Source organism: Engystomops pustulosus, unplaced genomic scaffold, assembly GCF_040894005.1.
Source record: "Engystomops pustulosus unplaced genomic scaffold, aEngPut4.maternal MAT_SCAFFOLD_119, whole genome shotgun sequence".
Lineage (NCBI taxonomy): Eukaryota > Metazoa > Chordata > Amphibia > Anura > Leptodactylidae > Engystomops > Engystomops pustulosus.
This window is the reverse complement of record NW_027285000.1, coordinates 186,289-198,548: the sequence shown is the minus strand read 5'-3', so window position 1 is coordinate 198,548 and position 12,260 is coordinate 186,289. Positions and strand designations below refer to the sequence as shown.

At 48.5% G+C, this 12,260-nt stretch overlaps 1 protein-coding gene across 2 annotated transcripts in view; it reads right to left on the bottom strand.

Moving 5' to 3' along the window:
* Window positions 1-388: 388 nt before the first annotated feature.
* Window positions 389-12,260, bottom strand: part of LOC140107131 (nuclear receptor ROR-gamma-like) — a 39,642-nt gene continuing 27,770 nt past the window's right edge. For both annotated transcript variants that reach the window (XM_072131678.1, XM_072131679.1), the window contains exon 10: window positions 389-916. In XM_072131678.1, the coding sequence (XP_071987779.1) occupies window positions 770-916 (147 nt within the window). In that variant the 3' untranslated portion in view covers window positions 389-769. The remainder of the gene's footprint in view (window positions 917-12,260) is intronic.

Here is a 12,260-nt window from a genome sequence, read left to right as displayed (position 1 = left end):
TAAAGGCACGTTGCTGCGGTTCCTGCCGGTTCAAATAAAGAACTGTAAGTTGTTTTCTTCAACTTCTGTCTCCGTCTGGTCCCTGCTAATACGGCTGCCTTCATCACCGGCACCCTGTCCATCACCCAGAGATTCACACTCGGGACATTAAGGGGTTGCCCCAGGGAGATCCGCTATAGCAGCCTCTCCCTCATCATTTCTTGCCAACACCACCCTGCTGGAGACCTGCCAGGCTGTAGGACAGCCCTCCGGTTCCCCCGTACCAAGCACCGTGACAATAGCGTGCTTAGGCTGCAACCGCCAGCCACTCCGGTACCGCGGGCCCCGGCTGTCACCAGGCCTCACCTCAAGGGCTAGGCCCCGGTGGGGGATGTTGCAGATTCTCATGAAAAAAATGAAATATATTTTATTACAAAATATTAACGTGGACAAAATCGAGAATACGAATAGTTTATCATTAATCATATACAAGCAGTAGAGGTGCAATCATCTGCAGACACTACTGGGAGACGTGGAATGTCCTCCTCCAGGATGATGGATCACGTCCTAATGGATAATGCTCAAAACACTCAGATAATCCAACCCGAAATCTGCAAGTAACTCCTGATCCTTACACCGGCCCAAGATACAACGGCCTCGGATTTTAGGATCTGATCAGGAGAAGCCGATAAAAACCCTTCACGTAACGGTTACTCTTCAGAACACACATATCCAGGGACAGGAAGATCTTCTGACCAAGGATGGAAGCCCCGAGGACATCTACATCTGCTCAGGAATTTTCAGTCTCTGAGAGAAAAAGCTCCTTATACAGAGGAGGAAATCGCTCCCACGCAATACTGGGGTACATCTGCATGAAGACCTGCAACTTCTCCAGGTGGAGCTGGGAAATACTGGAGAACTTCTCCCTCTCCGGAAGCTGAAGAAGAGACGTGTGAGGATTATATAGAGCTGTGATCACATGAGGAGGAGGAGGAGACGTGTGAGGATTATATAGAGCTGTGATCACATGAGGAGGAGGAGGAGGAGGAGGAGGAGACGTGTGAGGATTATATAGAGCTGTGATCACATGAGGAGGAGGAGGAGGAGACGTGTGAGGATTATATAGAGCTGTGATCACATGAGGAGGAGGAGGAGACGTGTGAGGATTATATAGAGCTGTGATCACATGAGGAGGAGGAGGAGGAGGAGGAGACGTGTGAGGATTATATAGAGCTGTGATCACATGAGGAGGAGGAGGAGGAGACGTGTGAGGATTATATAGAGCTGTGATCACATGAGGAGGAGGAGGAGGAGGAGACGTGTGAGGATTATATAGAGCTGTGATCACATGAGGAGGAGGAGGAGGAGGAGGAGACGTGTGAGGATTATATAGAGCTGTGATCACATGAGGAGGAGGAGGAGACGTGTGAGGATTATATAGAGCTGTGATCACATGAGGAGGAGGAGGAGGAGGAGGAGACGTGTGAGGATTATATAGAGCTGTGATCACATGAGGAGGAGGAGGAGGAGACGTGTGAGGATTATATAGAGCTGTGATCACATGAGGAGGAGGAGGAGGAGACGTGTGAGGATTATATAGAGCTGTGATCACATGAGGAGGAGGAGGAGGAGGAGGAGACGTGTGAGGATTATATAGAGCTGTGATCACATGAGGAGGAGGAGGAGGAGGAGACGTGTGAGGATTATATAGAGCTGTGATCACATGAGGAGGAGGAGGAGGAGGAGGAGACGTGTGAGGATTATATAGAGCTGTGATCACATGAGGAGGAGGAGGAGGAGGAGGAGACGTGTGAGGATTATATAGAGCTGTGATCACATGAGGAGGAGGAGGAGGAGGAGACGTGTGAGGATTATATAGAGCTGTGATCACATGAGGAGGAGGAGGAGGAGGAGACGTGTGAGGATTATATAGAGCTGTGATCACATGAGGAGGAGGAGGAGGAGGAGACATGTGAGGATTATATAGAGCTGTGATCACATGAGGAGGAGGAGGAGGAGGAGACGTGTGAGGATTATATAGAGCTGTGATCACATGAGGAGGAGGAGGAGGAGGAGACGTGTGAGGATTATATAGAGCTGTGATCACATGAGGAGGAGGAGGAGGAGGAGACGTGTGAGGATTATATAGAGCTGTGATCACATGAGGAGGAGGAGGAGGAGGAGACGTGTGAGGATTATATAGAGCTGTGATCACATGAGGAGGAGGAGGAGGAGACGTGTGAGGATTATATAGAGCTGTGATCACATGAGGAGGAGGAGGAGACGTGTGAGGATTATATAGAGCTGTGATCACATGAGGAGGAGGAGGAGGAGACGTGTGAGGATTATATAGAGCTGTGATCACATGAGGAGGAGGAGGAGGAGACGTGTGAGGATTATATAGAGCTGTGATCACATGAGGAGGAGGAGGAGGAGGAGACGTGTGAGGATTATATAGAGCTGTGATCACATGAGGAGGAGGAGGAGGAGGAGACGTGTGAGGATTATATAGAGCTGTGATCACATGAGGAGGAGGAGGAGGAGGAGACGTGTGAGGATTATATAGAGCTGTGATCACATGAGGAGGAGGAGGAGGAGACGTGTGAGGATTATATAGAGCTGTGATCACATGAGGAGGAGGAGGAGGAGGAGACGTGTGAGGATTATATAGAGCTGTGATCACATGAGGAGGAGGAGGAGGAGACGTGTGAGGATTATATAGAGCTGTGATCACATGAGGAGGAGGAGGAGACGTGTGAGGATTATATAGAGCTGTGATCACATGAGGAGGAGGAGACGTGTGAGGATTATATAGAGCTGTGATCACAGGAGGAGGAGGAGACGTGTGAGGATTATATAGAGCTGTGATCACATGAGGAGGAGGAGGAGGAGACGTGTGAGGATTATATAGAGCTGTGATCACATGAGGAGGAGGAGGAGGAGACGTGTGAGGATTATATAGAGCTGTGATCACATGAGGAGGAGGAGGAGACGTGTGAGGATTATATAGAGCTGTGATCACATGAGGAGGAGACGTGTGAGGAGTATATAGAGCTGTGATCACATGAGGAGGAGGAGACGTGTGAGGATTATATAGAGCTGTGATCACATGAGGAGGAGGAGGAGGAGACGTGTGAGGAGTATATAGAGCTGTGATCACATGAGGAGGAGGAGGAGACGTGTGAGGATTATATAGAGCTGTGATCACATGAGGAGGAGGAGGAGACGTGTGAGGATTATATAGAGCTGTGATCACATGAGAAGGAGGAGGAGGAGACGTGTGAGGATTATATAGAGCTGTGATCACATGAGGAGGAGGAGGAGGAGACGTGTGAGGATTATATAGAGCTGTGATCACATGAGGAGGAGGAGGAGACGTGTGAGGATTATATAGAGCTGTGATCACATGAGGAGGAGGAGGAGACGTGTGAGGATTATATAGAGCTGTGATCACATGAGGAGGAGGAGGAGACGTGTGAGGATTATATAGAGCTGTGATCACATGAGGAGGAGGAGGAGACGTGTGAGGATTATATAGAGCTGTGATCACATGAGGAGGAGGAGACGTGTGAGGATTATATAGAGCTGTGATCACATGAGGAGGAGGAGGAGACGTGTGAGGATTATATAGAGCTGTGATCACATGAGGAGGAGGAGGAGACGTGTGAGGATTATATAGAGCTGTGATCACATGAGGAGGAGGAGGAGGAGACGTGTGAGGATTATATAGAGCTGTGATCACATGAGGAGGAGGAGACGTGTGAGGATTATATAGAGCTGTGATCACATGAGGAGGAGGAGGAGGAGACGTGTGAGGATTATATAGAGCTGTGATCACATGAGGAGGAGGAGGAGGAGGAGACGTGTGAGGAGTATATAGAGCTGTGATCACATGAGGAGGAGGAGGAGACGTGTGAGGATTATATAGAGCTGTGATCACATGAGGAGGAGGAGGAGACGTGTGAGGATTATATAGAGCTGTGATCACATGAGGAGGAGGAGGAGGAGGAGGAGACGTGTGAGGATTATATAGAGCTGTGATCACATGAGGAGGAGGAGGAGACGTGTGAGGATTATATAGAGCTGTGATCACAGGAGGAGGAGGAGGAGACGTGTGAGGATTATATAGAGCTGTGATCACATGAGGAGGAGGAGGAGGAGACGTGTGAGGATTATATAGAGCTGTGATCACATGAGGAGGAAGAGGAGACGTGTGAGGAGTATATAGAGCTGTGATCACATGAGGAGGAGGAGGAGACGTGTGAGGATTATATAGAGCTGTGATCACATGAGGAGGAGGAGACGTGTGAGGATTATATAGAGCTGTGATCACATGAGGAGGAGGAGGAGACGTGTGAGGATTATATAGAGCTGTGATCACATGAGGAGGAGGAGGAGGAGACGTGTGAGGATTATATAGAGCTGTGATCACATGAGGAGGAGGAGACGTGTGAGGATTATATAGAGCTGTGATCACATGAGGAGGAGGAGGAGGAGACGTGTGAGGATTATAAAGAGCGGTGATCACATGAGGAGGAGGAGGAGGAGGAGGAGGAGACGTGTGAGGATTATATAGAGCTGTGATCACATGAGGAGGAGGAGGAGGAGACGTGTGAGGATTATATAGAGCTGTGATCACATGAGGAGGAGGAGGAGACGTGTGAGGATTATATAGAGCTGTGATCGCATGATGAGGAGGAGGAGGCGACGTGTGAGGATTATATAGAGCTGTGATCACATGAGGAGGAGGAGGAGACGTGTGAGGATTATATAGAGCTGTGATCGCATGATGAGGAGGAGGAGGCGACGTGTGAGGATTATATAGAGCTGTGATCACATGAGGAGGAGGAGACGTGTGAGGATTATATAGAGCTGTGATCACATGAGGAGGAGGAGACGTGTGAGGAGTATATAGAGCTGTGATCACATGAGGAGGAGGAGGAGACGTGTGAGGATTATATAGAGCTGTGATCACATGAGGAGGAGGAGACGTGTGAGGAGTATATAGAGCTGTGATCACATGAGGAGGAGGAGGAGACGTGTGAGGATTATATAGAGCTGTGATCACATGAGGAGGAGGAGGAGACGTGTGAGGATTATATAGAGCTGTGATCACATGAGGAGGAGGAGGAGACGTGTGAGGATTATATAGAGCTGTGATCACATGAGGAGGAGGAGGAGGAGACGTGTGAGGATTATATAGAGCTGTGATCACATGAGGAGGAGGAGGAGGAGACGTGTGAGGATTATATAGAGCTGTGATCACATGAGGAGGAGGAGGAGGAGACGTGTGAGGATTATATAGAGCTGTGATCACATGAGGAGGAGGAGGAGGAGACGTGTGAGGATTATATAGAGCTGTGATCACATGAGGAGGAGGAGACGTGTGAGGATTATATAGAGCTGTGATCACATGAGGAGGAGGAGACGTGTGAGGATTATATAGAGCTGTGATCACATGAGGAGGAGGAGATGTGAGAGGATTATATAGAGCTGTGATCACATGAGGAGGAGGAGGAGACGTGTGAGGATTATATAGAGCTGTGATCACATGAGGAGGAGGAGACGTGTGAGGATTATATAGAGCTGTGATCACATGAGGAGGAGGAGGAGACGTGTGAGGAGTATATAGAGCTGTGATCACATGAGGAGGAGGAGACGTGTGAGGATTATATAGAGCTGTGATCACATGAGGAGGAGGAGGAGACGTGTGAGGATTATATAGAGCTGTGATCACATGAGGAGGAGGAGGAGACGTGTGAGGATTATATAGAGCTGTGATCACATGAGGAGGAGGAGGAGACGTGTGAGGATTATATAGAGCTGTGATCACATGAGGAGGAGGAGGAGACGTGTGAGGATTATATAGAGCTGTGATCACATGAGGAGGAGGAGGAGACGTGTGAGGATTATATAGAGCTGTGATCACATGAGGAGGAGGAGACGTGTGAGGATTATATAGAGCTGTGATCACATGAGGAGGAGGAGACGTGTGAGGATTATATAGAGCTGTGATCACATGAGGAGGAGGAGGAGATGTGTGAGGAGTATATAGAGCTGTGATCACATGAGGAGGAGGAGGAGACGTGTGAGGATTATATAGAGCTGTGATCACATGAGGAGGAGGAGACGTGTGAGGATTATATAGAGCTGTGATCACATGAGGAGGAGGAGGAGACGTGTGAGGATTATATAGAGCTGTGATCACATGAGGAGGAGGAGGAGGAGACGTGTGAGGATTATATAGAGCTGTGATCACATGAGGAGGAGGAGGAGGAGACGTGTGAGGATTATATAGAGCTGTGATCACATGAGGAGGAGGAGACGTGTGAGGATTATATAGAGCTGTGATCACATGAGGAGGAGGAGGAGACGTGTGAGGGTTATATAGAGCTGTGATCACATGAGGAGGAGACGTGTGAGGATTATATAGAGCTGTGATCACATGAGGAGGAGGAGGAGACGTGTGAGGGGTATATAGAGCTGTGATCACATGAGGAGGAGGAGACGTGTGAGGATTATATAGAGCTGTGATCACATGAGGAGGAGGAGACGTGTGAGGATTATATAGAGCTGTGATCACATGAGGAGGAGGAGGAGGAGGAGACGTGTGAGGAGTATATAGAGCTGGGATCACATGAGGAGGAGGAGGAGGAGACGTGTGAGGATTATATAGAGCTGTGATCACATGAGGAGGAGGAGGAGGAGGAGACGTGTGAGGATTATATAGAGCTGTGATCACATGAGGAGGAGGAGGAGGAGACGTGTGAGGATTATATAGAGCTGTGATCACATGAGGAGGAGGAGGAGGAGACGTGTGAGGATTATATAGAGCTGTGATCACATGAGGAGGAGGAGGAGGAGACGTGTGAGGATTATATAGAGCTGTGATCACATGAGGAGGAGGAGACGTGTGAGGATTATATAGAGCTGTGATCACATGAGGAGGAGGAGGAGACGTGTGAGGATTATATAGAGCTGTGATCACATGAGGAGGAGGAGGAGACGTGTGAGGAGTATATAGAGCTGTGATCACACGAGGAGGAGGAGGAGACGTGTGAGGATTATATAGAGCTGTGATCACATGAGGAGGAGGAGGAGGAGGAGACGTGTGAGGATTATATAGAGCTGTGATCACATGAGGAGGAGGAGACGTGTGAGGATTATATAGAGCTGTGATCACATGAGGAGGAGACGTGTGAGGGGTATATAGAGCTGTGATCACATGAGGAGGAGGAGGAGACGTGTGAGGATTATATAGAGCTGTGATCACATGAGGAGGAGGAGGAGACGTGTGAGGATTATATAGAGCTGTGATCACATGAGGAGGAGGAGGAGACGTGTGAGGATTATATAGAGCTGTGATCACATGAGGAGGAGGAGACGTGTGAGGAGTATATAGAGCTGTGATCACATGAGGAGGAGGAGGAGACGTGTGAGGATTATATAGAGCTGTGATCACATGAGGAGGAGGAGGAGACGTGTGAGGATTATATAGAGCTGTGATCACATGAGGAGGAGGAGGAGACGTGTGAGGATTATATAGAGCTGTGATCACATGAGGAGGAGGAGGAGGAGACGTGTGAGGATTATATAGAGCTGTGATCACATGAGGAGGAGGAGGAGGAGACGTGTGAGGATTATATAGAGCTGTGATCACATGAGGAGGAGGAGGAGGAGACGTGTGAGGATTATATAGAGCTGTGATCACATGAGGAGGAGGAGGAGGAGACGTGTGAGGATTATATAGAGCTGTGATCACATGAGGAGGAGGAGACGTGTGAGGATTATATAGAGCTGTGATCACATGAGGAGGAGGAGACGTGTGAGGATTATATAGAGCTGTGATCACATGAGGAGGAGGAGATGTGAGAGGATTATATAGAGCTGTGATCACATGAGGAGGAGGAGACGTGTGAGGATTATATAGAGCTGTGATCACATGAGGAGGAGGAGGAGGAGACGTGTGAGGATTATATAGAGCTGTGATCACATGAGGAGGAGGAGGAGACGTGTGAGGATTATATAGAGCTGTGATCACATGAGGAGGAGGAGACGTGTGAGGATTATATAGAGCTGTGATCACAGGAGGAGGAGGAGACGTGTGAGGATTATATAGAGCTGTGATCACATGAGGAGGAGGAGGAGGAGACGTGTGAGGATTATATAGAGCTGTGATCACATGAGGAGGAGGAGGAGGAGACGTGTGAGGATTATATAGAGCTGTGATCACATGAGGAGGAGGAGGAGACGTGTGAGGATTATATAGAGCTGTGATCACATGAGGAGGAGACGTGTGAGGAGTATATAGAGCTGTGATCACATGAGGAGGAGGAGACGTGTGAGGATTATATAGAGCTGTGATCACATGAGGAGGAGGAGGAGACGTGTGAGGATTATATAGAGCTGTGATCACATGAGGAGGAGGAGGAGACGTGTGAGGATTATATAGAGCTGTGATCACATGAGGAGGAGGAGGAGACGTGTGAGGATTATATAGAGCTGTGATCACATGAGGAGGAGGAGGAGACGTGTGAGGATTATATAGAGCTGTGATCACATGAGGAGGAGGAGACGTGTGAGGATTATATAGAGCTGTGATCACATGAGGAGGAGGAGGAGACGTGTGAGGATTATATAGAGCTGTGATCACATGAGGAGGAGGAGGAGACGTGTGAGGATTATATAGAGCTGTGATCACATGAGGAGGAGGAGGAGACGTGTGAGGATTATATAGAGCTGTGATCACATGAGGAGGAGGAGGAGACGTGTGAGGATTATATAGAGCTGTGATCACATGAGGAGGAGGAGACGTGTGAGGATTATATAGAGCTGTGATCACATGAGGAGGAGGAGGAGATGTGTGAGGAGTATATAGAGCTGTGATCACATGAGGAGGAGGAGGAGGAGACGTGTGAGGATTATATAGAGCTGTGATCACATGAGGAGGAGGAGACGTGTGAGGATTATATAGAGCTGTGATCACATGAGGAGGAGGAGGAGACGTGTGAGGGTTATATAGAGCTGTGATCACATGAGGAGGAGACGTGTGAGGATTATATAGAGCTGTGATCACATGAGGAGGAGGAGGAGACGTGTGAGGGGTATATAGAGCTGTGATCACATGAGGAGGAGGAGACGTGTGAGGATTATATAGAGCTGTGATCACATGAGGAGGAGGAGACGTGTGAGGATTATATAGAGCTGTGATCACATGAGGAGGAGGAGGAGGAGGAGGAGACGTGTGAGGATTATATAGAGCTGTGATCACATGAGGAGGAGGAGGAGACGTGTGAGGAGTATATAGAGCTGTGATCACACGAGGAGGAGGAGGAGACGTGTGAGGATTATATAGAGCTGTGATCACATGAGGAGGAGGAGGAGGAGGAGACGTGTGAGGATTATATAGAGCTGTGATCACATGAGGAGGAGGAGACGTGTGAGGATTATATAGAGCTGTGATCACATGAGGAGGAGACGTGTGAGGATTATATAGAGCTGTGATCACATGAGGAGGAGGAGACGTGTGAGGATTATATAGAGCTGTGATCACATGAGGAGGAGGAGGAGACGTGTGAGGATTATATAGAGCTGTGATCACATGAGGAGGAGGAGACGTGTGAGGGGTATATAGAGCTGTGATCACATGAGGAGGAGGAGACGTGTGAGGATTATATAGAGCTCTGATCACATGAGGAGGAGGAGGAGGAGACGTGTGAGGATTATATAGAGCTGTGATCACATGAGGAGGAGGAGACGTGTGAGGATTATATAGAGCTGTGATCACATGAGGAGGAGGAGGAGACGTGTGAGGATTATATAGAGCTGTGATCACATGAGGAGGAGGAGATGTGAGAGGATTATATAGAGCTGTGATCACATGAGGAGGAGGAGGAGGAGGAGACGTGTGAGGATTATATAGAGCTGTGATCACATGAGGAGGAGGAGGAGGAGACGTGTGAGGATTATATAGAGCTGTGATCACATGAGGAGGAGGAGACGTGTGAGGATTATATAGAGCTGTGATCACATGAGGAGGAGGAGACGTGTGAGGATTATATAGAGCTGTGATCACATGAGGAGGAGGAGACGTGTGAGGATTATATAGAGCTGTGATCACATGAGGAGGAGGAGGAGACGTGTGAGGATTATATAGAGCTGTGATCACATGAGGAGGAGGAGACGTGTGAGGATTATATAGAGCTGTGATCACATGAGGAGGAGGAGGAGACGTGTGAGGATTATATAGAGCTGTGATCACATGAGGAGGAGGAGACGTGAGAGGATTATATAGAGCTGTGATCACATGAGGAGGAGGAGACGTGTGAGGATTATATAGAGCTGTGATCACATGAGGAGGAGGAGACGTGTGAGGATTATATAGAGCTGTGATCACATGAGGAGGAGGAGGAGACGTGTGAGGATTATATAGAGCTGTGATCACATGAGGAGGAGGAGATGTGAGAGGATTATATAGAGCTGTGATCACATGAGGAGGAGGAGACGTGTGAGGATTATATAGAGCTGTGATCACATGAGGAGGAGGAGGAGGAGACGTGTGAGGATTATATAGAGCTGTGATCACATGAGGAGGAGGAGACGTGTGAGGATTATATAGAGCTGTGATCACATGAGGAGGAGGAGGAGACGTGTGAGGATTATATAGAGCTGTGATCACATGAGGAGGAGGAGGAGACGTGTGAGGATTATATAGAGCTGTGATCACATGAGGAGGAGGAGGAGGAGACGTGTGAGGATTATATAGAGCTGTGATCACATGAGGAGGAGGAGACGTGTGAGGATTATATAGAGCTGTGATCACATGAGGAGGAGGAGACGTGTGAGGATTATATAGAGCTGTGATCACATGAGGAGGAGGAGGAGGAGACGTGTGAGGATTATATAGAGCTGTGATCACATGAGGAGGAGGAGGAGACGTGTGAGGATTATATAGAGCTGTGATCACATGAGGAGGAGGAGGAGACGTGTGAGGATTATATAGAGCTGTGATCACATGAGGAGGGGGAGGAGGAGACGTGTGAGGATTATATAGAGCTGTGATCACATGAGGAGGAGGAGACGTGTGAGGATTATATAGAGCTGTGATCACATGAGGAGGAGACGTGTGAGGATTATATAGAGCTGTGATCACATGAGGAGGAGGAGACGTGAGAGGATTATATAGAGCTGTGATCACATGAGGAGGAGGAGACGTGTGAGGATTATATAGAGCTGTGATCACATGAGGAGGAGGAGGAGGAGACGTGTGAGGATTATATAGAGCTGTGATCACATGAGGAGGAGGAGGAGATGACGTGTGAGGATTATATAGAGCTGTGATCACATGAGGAGGAGGAGGAGACGTGTGAGGATTATATAGAGCTGTGATCACATGAGGAGGAGGAGGAGGAGACGTGTGAGGATTATATAGAGCTGTGATCACATGAGGAGGAGGAGGAGACGTGTGAGGATTATATAGAGCTGTGATCACATGAGGAGGAGGAGGAGACGTGTGAGGATTATATAGAGCTGTGATCACATGAGGAGGAGGAGGAGACGTGTGAGGATTATATAGAGCTGTGATCACATGAGGAGGAGGAGACGTGTGAGGATTATATAGAGCTGTGATCACATGAGGAGGAGGAGACGTGTGAGGATTATATAGATCTGTGATCACATGAGGAGGAGGAGGAGACGTGTGAGGATTATATAGAGCTGTGATCACAGGAGGAGACGTGTGAGGATTATATAGAGCTGTGATCACATGAGGAGGAGGAGGAGGAGACGTGTGAGGATTATATAGAGCTGTGATCACATGAGGAGGAGGAGGAGATGTGTGAGGAGTATATAGAGCTGTGATCACATGAGGAGGAGGAGGAGACGTGTGAGGATTATATAGAGCTGTGATCACATGAGGAGGAGGAGGAGGAGACGTGTGAGGATTATATAGAGCTGTGATCACATGAGGAGGAGGAGGAGGAGGAGACGTGTGAGGATTATATAGAGCTGTGATCACATGAGGATGAGGAGGAGGAGACGTGTGAGGATTATATAGAGCTGTGATCACATGAGGAGGAGGAGGAGACGTGTGAGGATTATATAGAGCTGTGATCACATGAGGAGGAGGAGACGTGTGAGGAGTATATAGAGCTGTGATCACATGAGGAGGAGGAGGAGACGTGTGAGGATTATATAGGAGCTGTGATCACATGAGGAGGAGGAGGAGACGTGTGAGGATTATATAGAGCTGTGATCACATGAGGAGGAGGAAGAGACGTGTG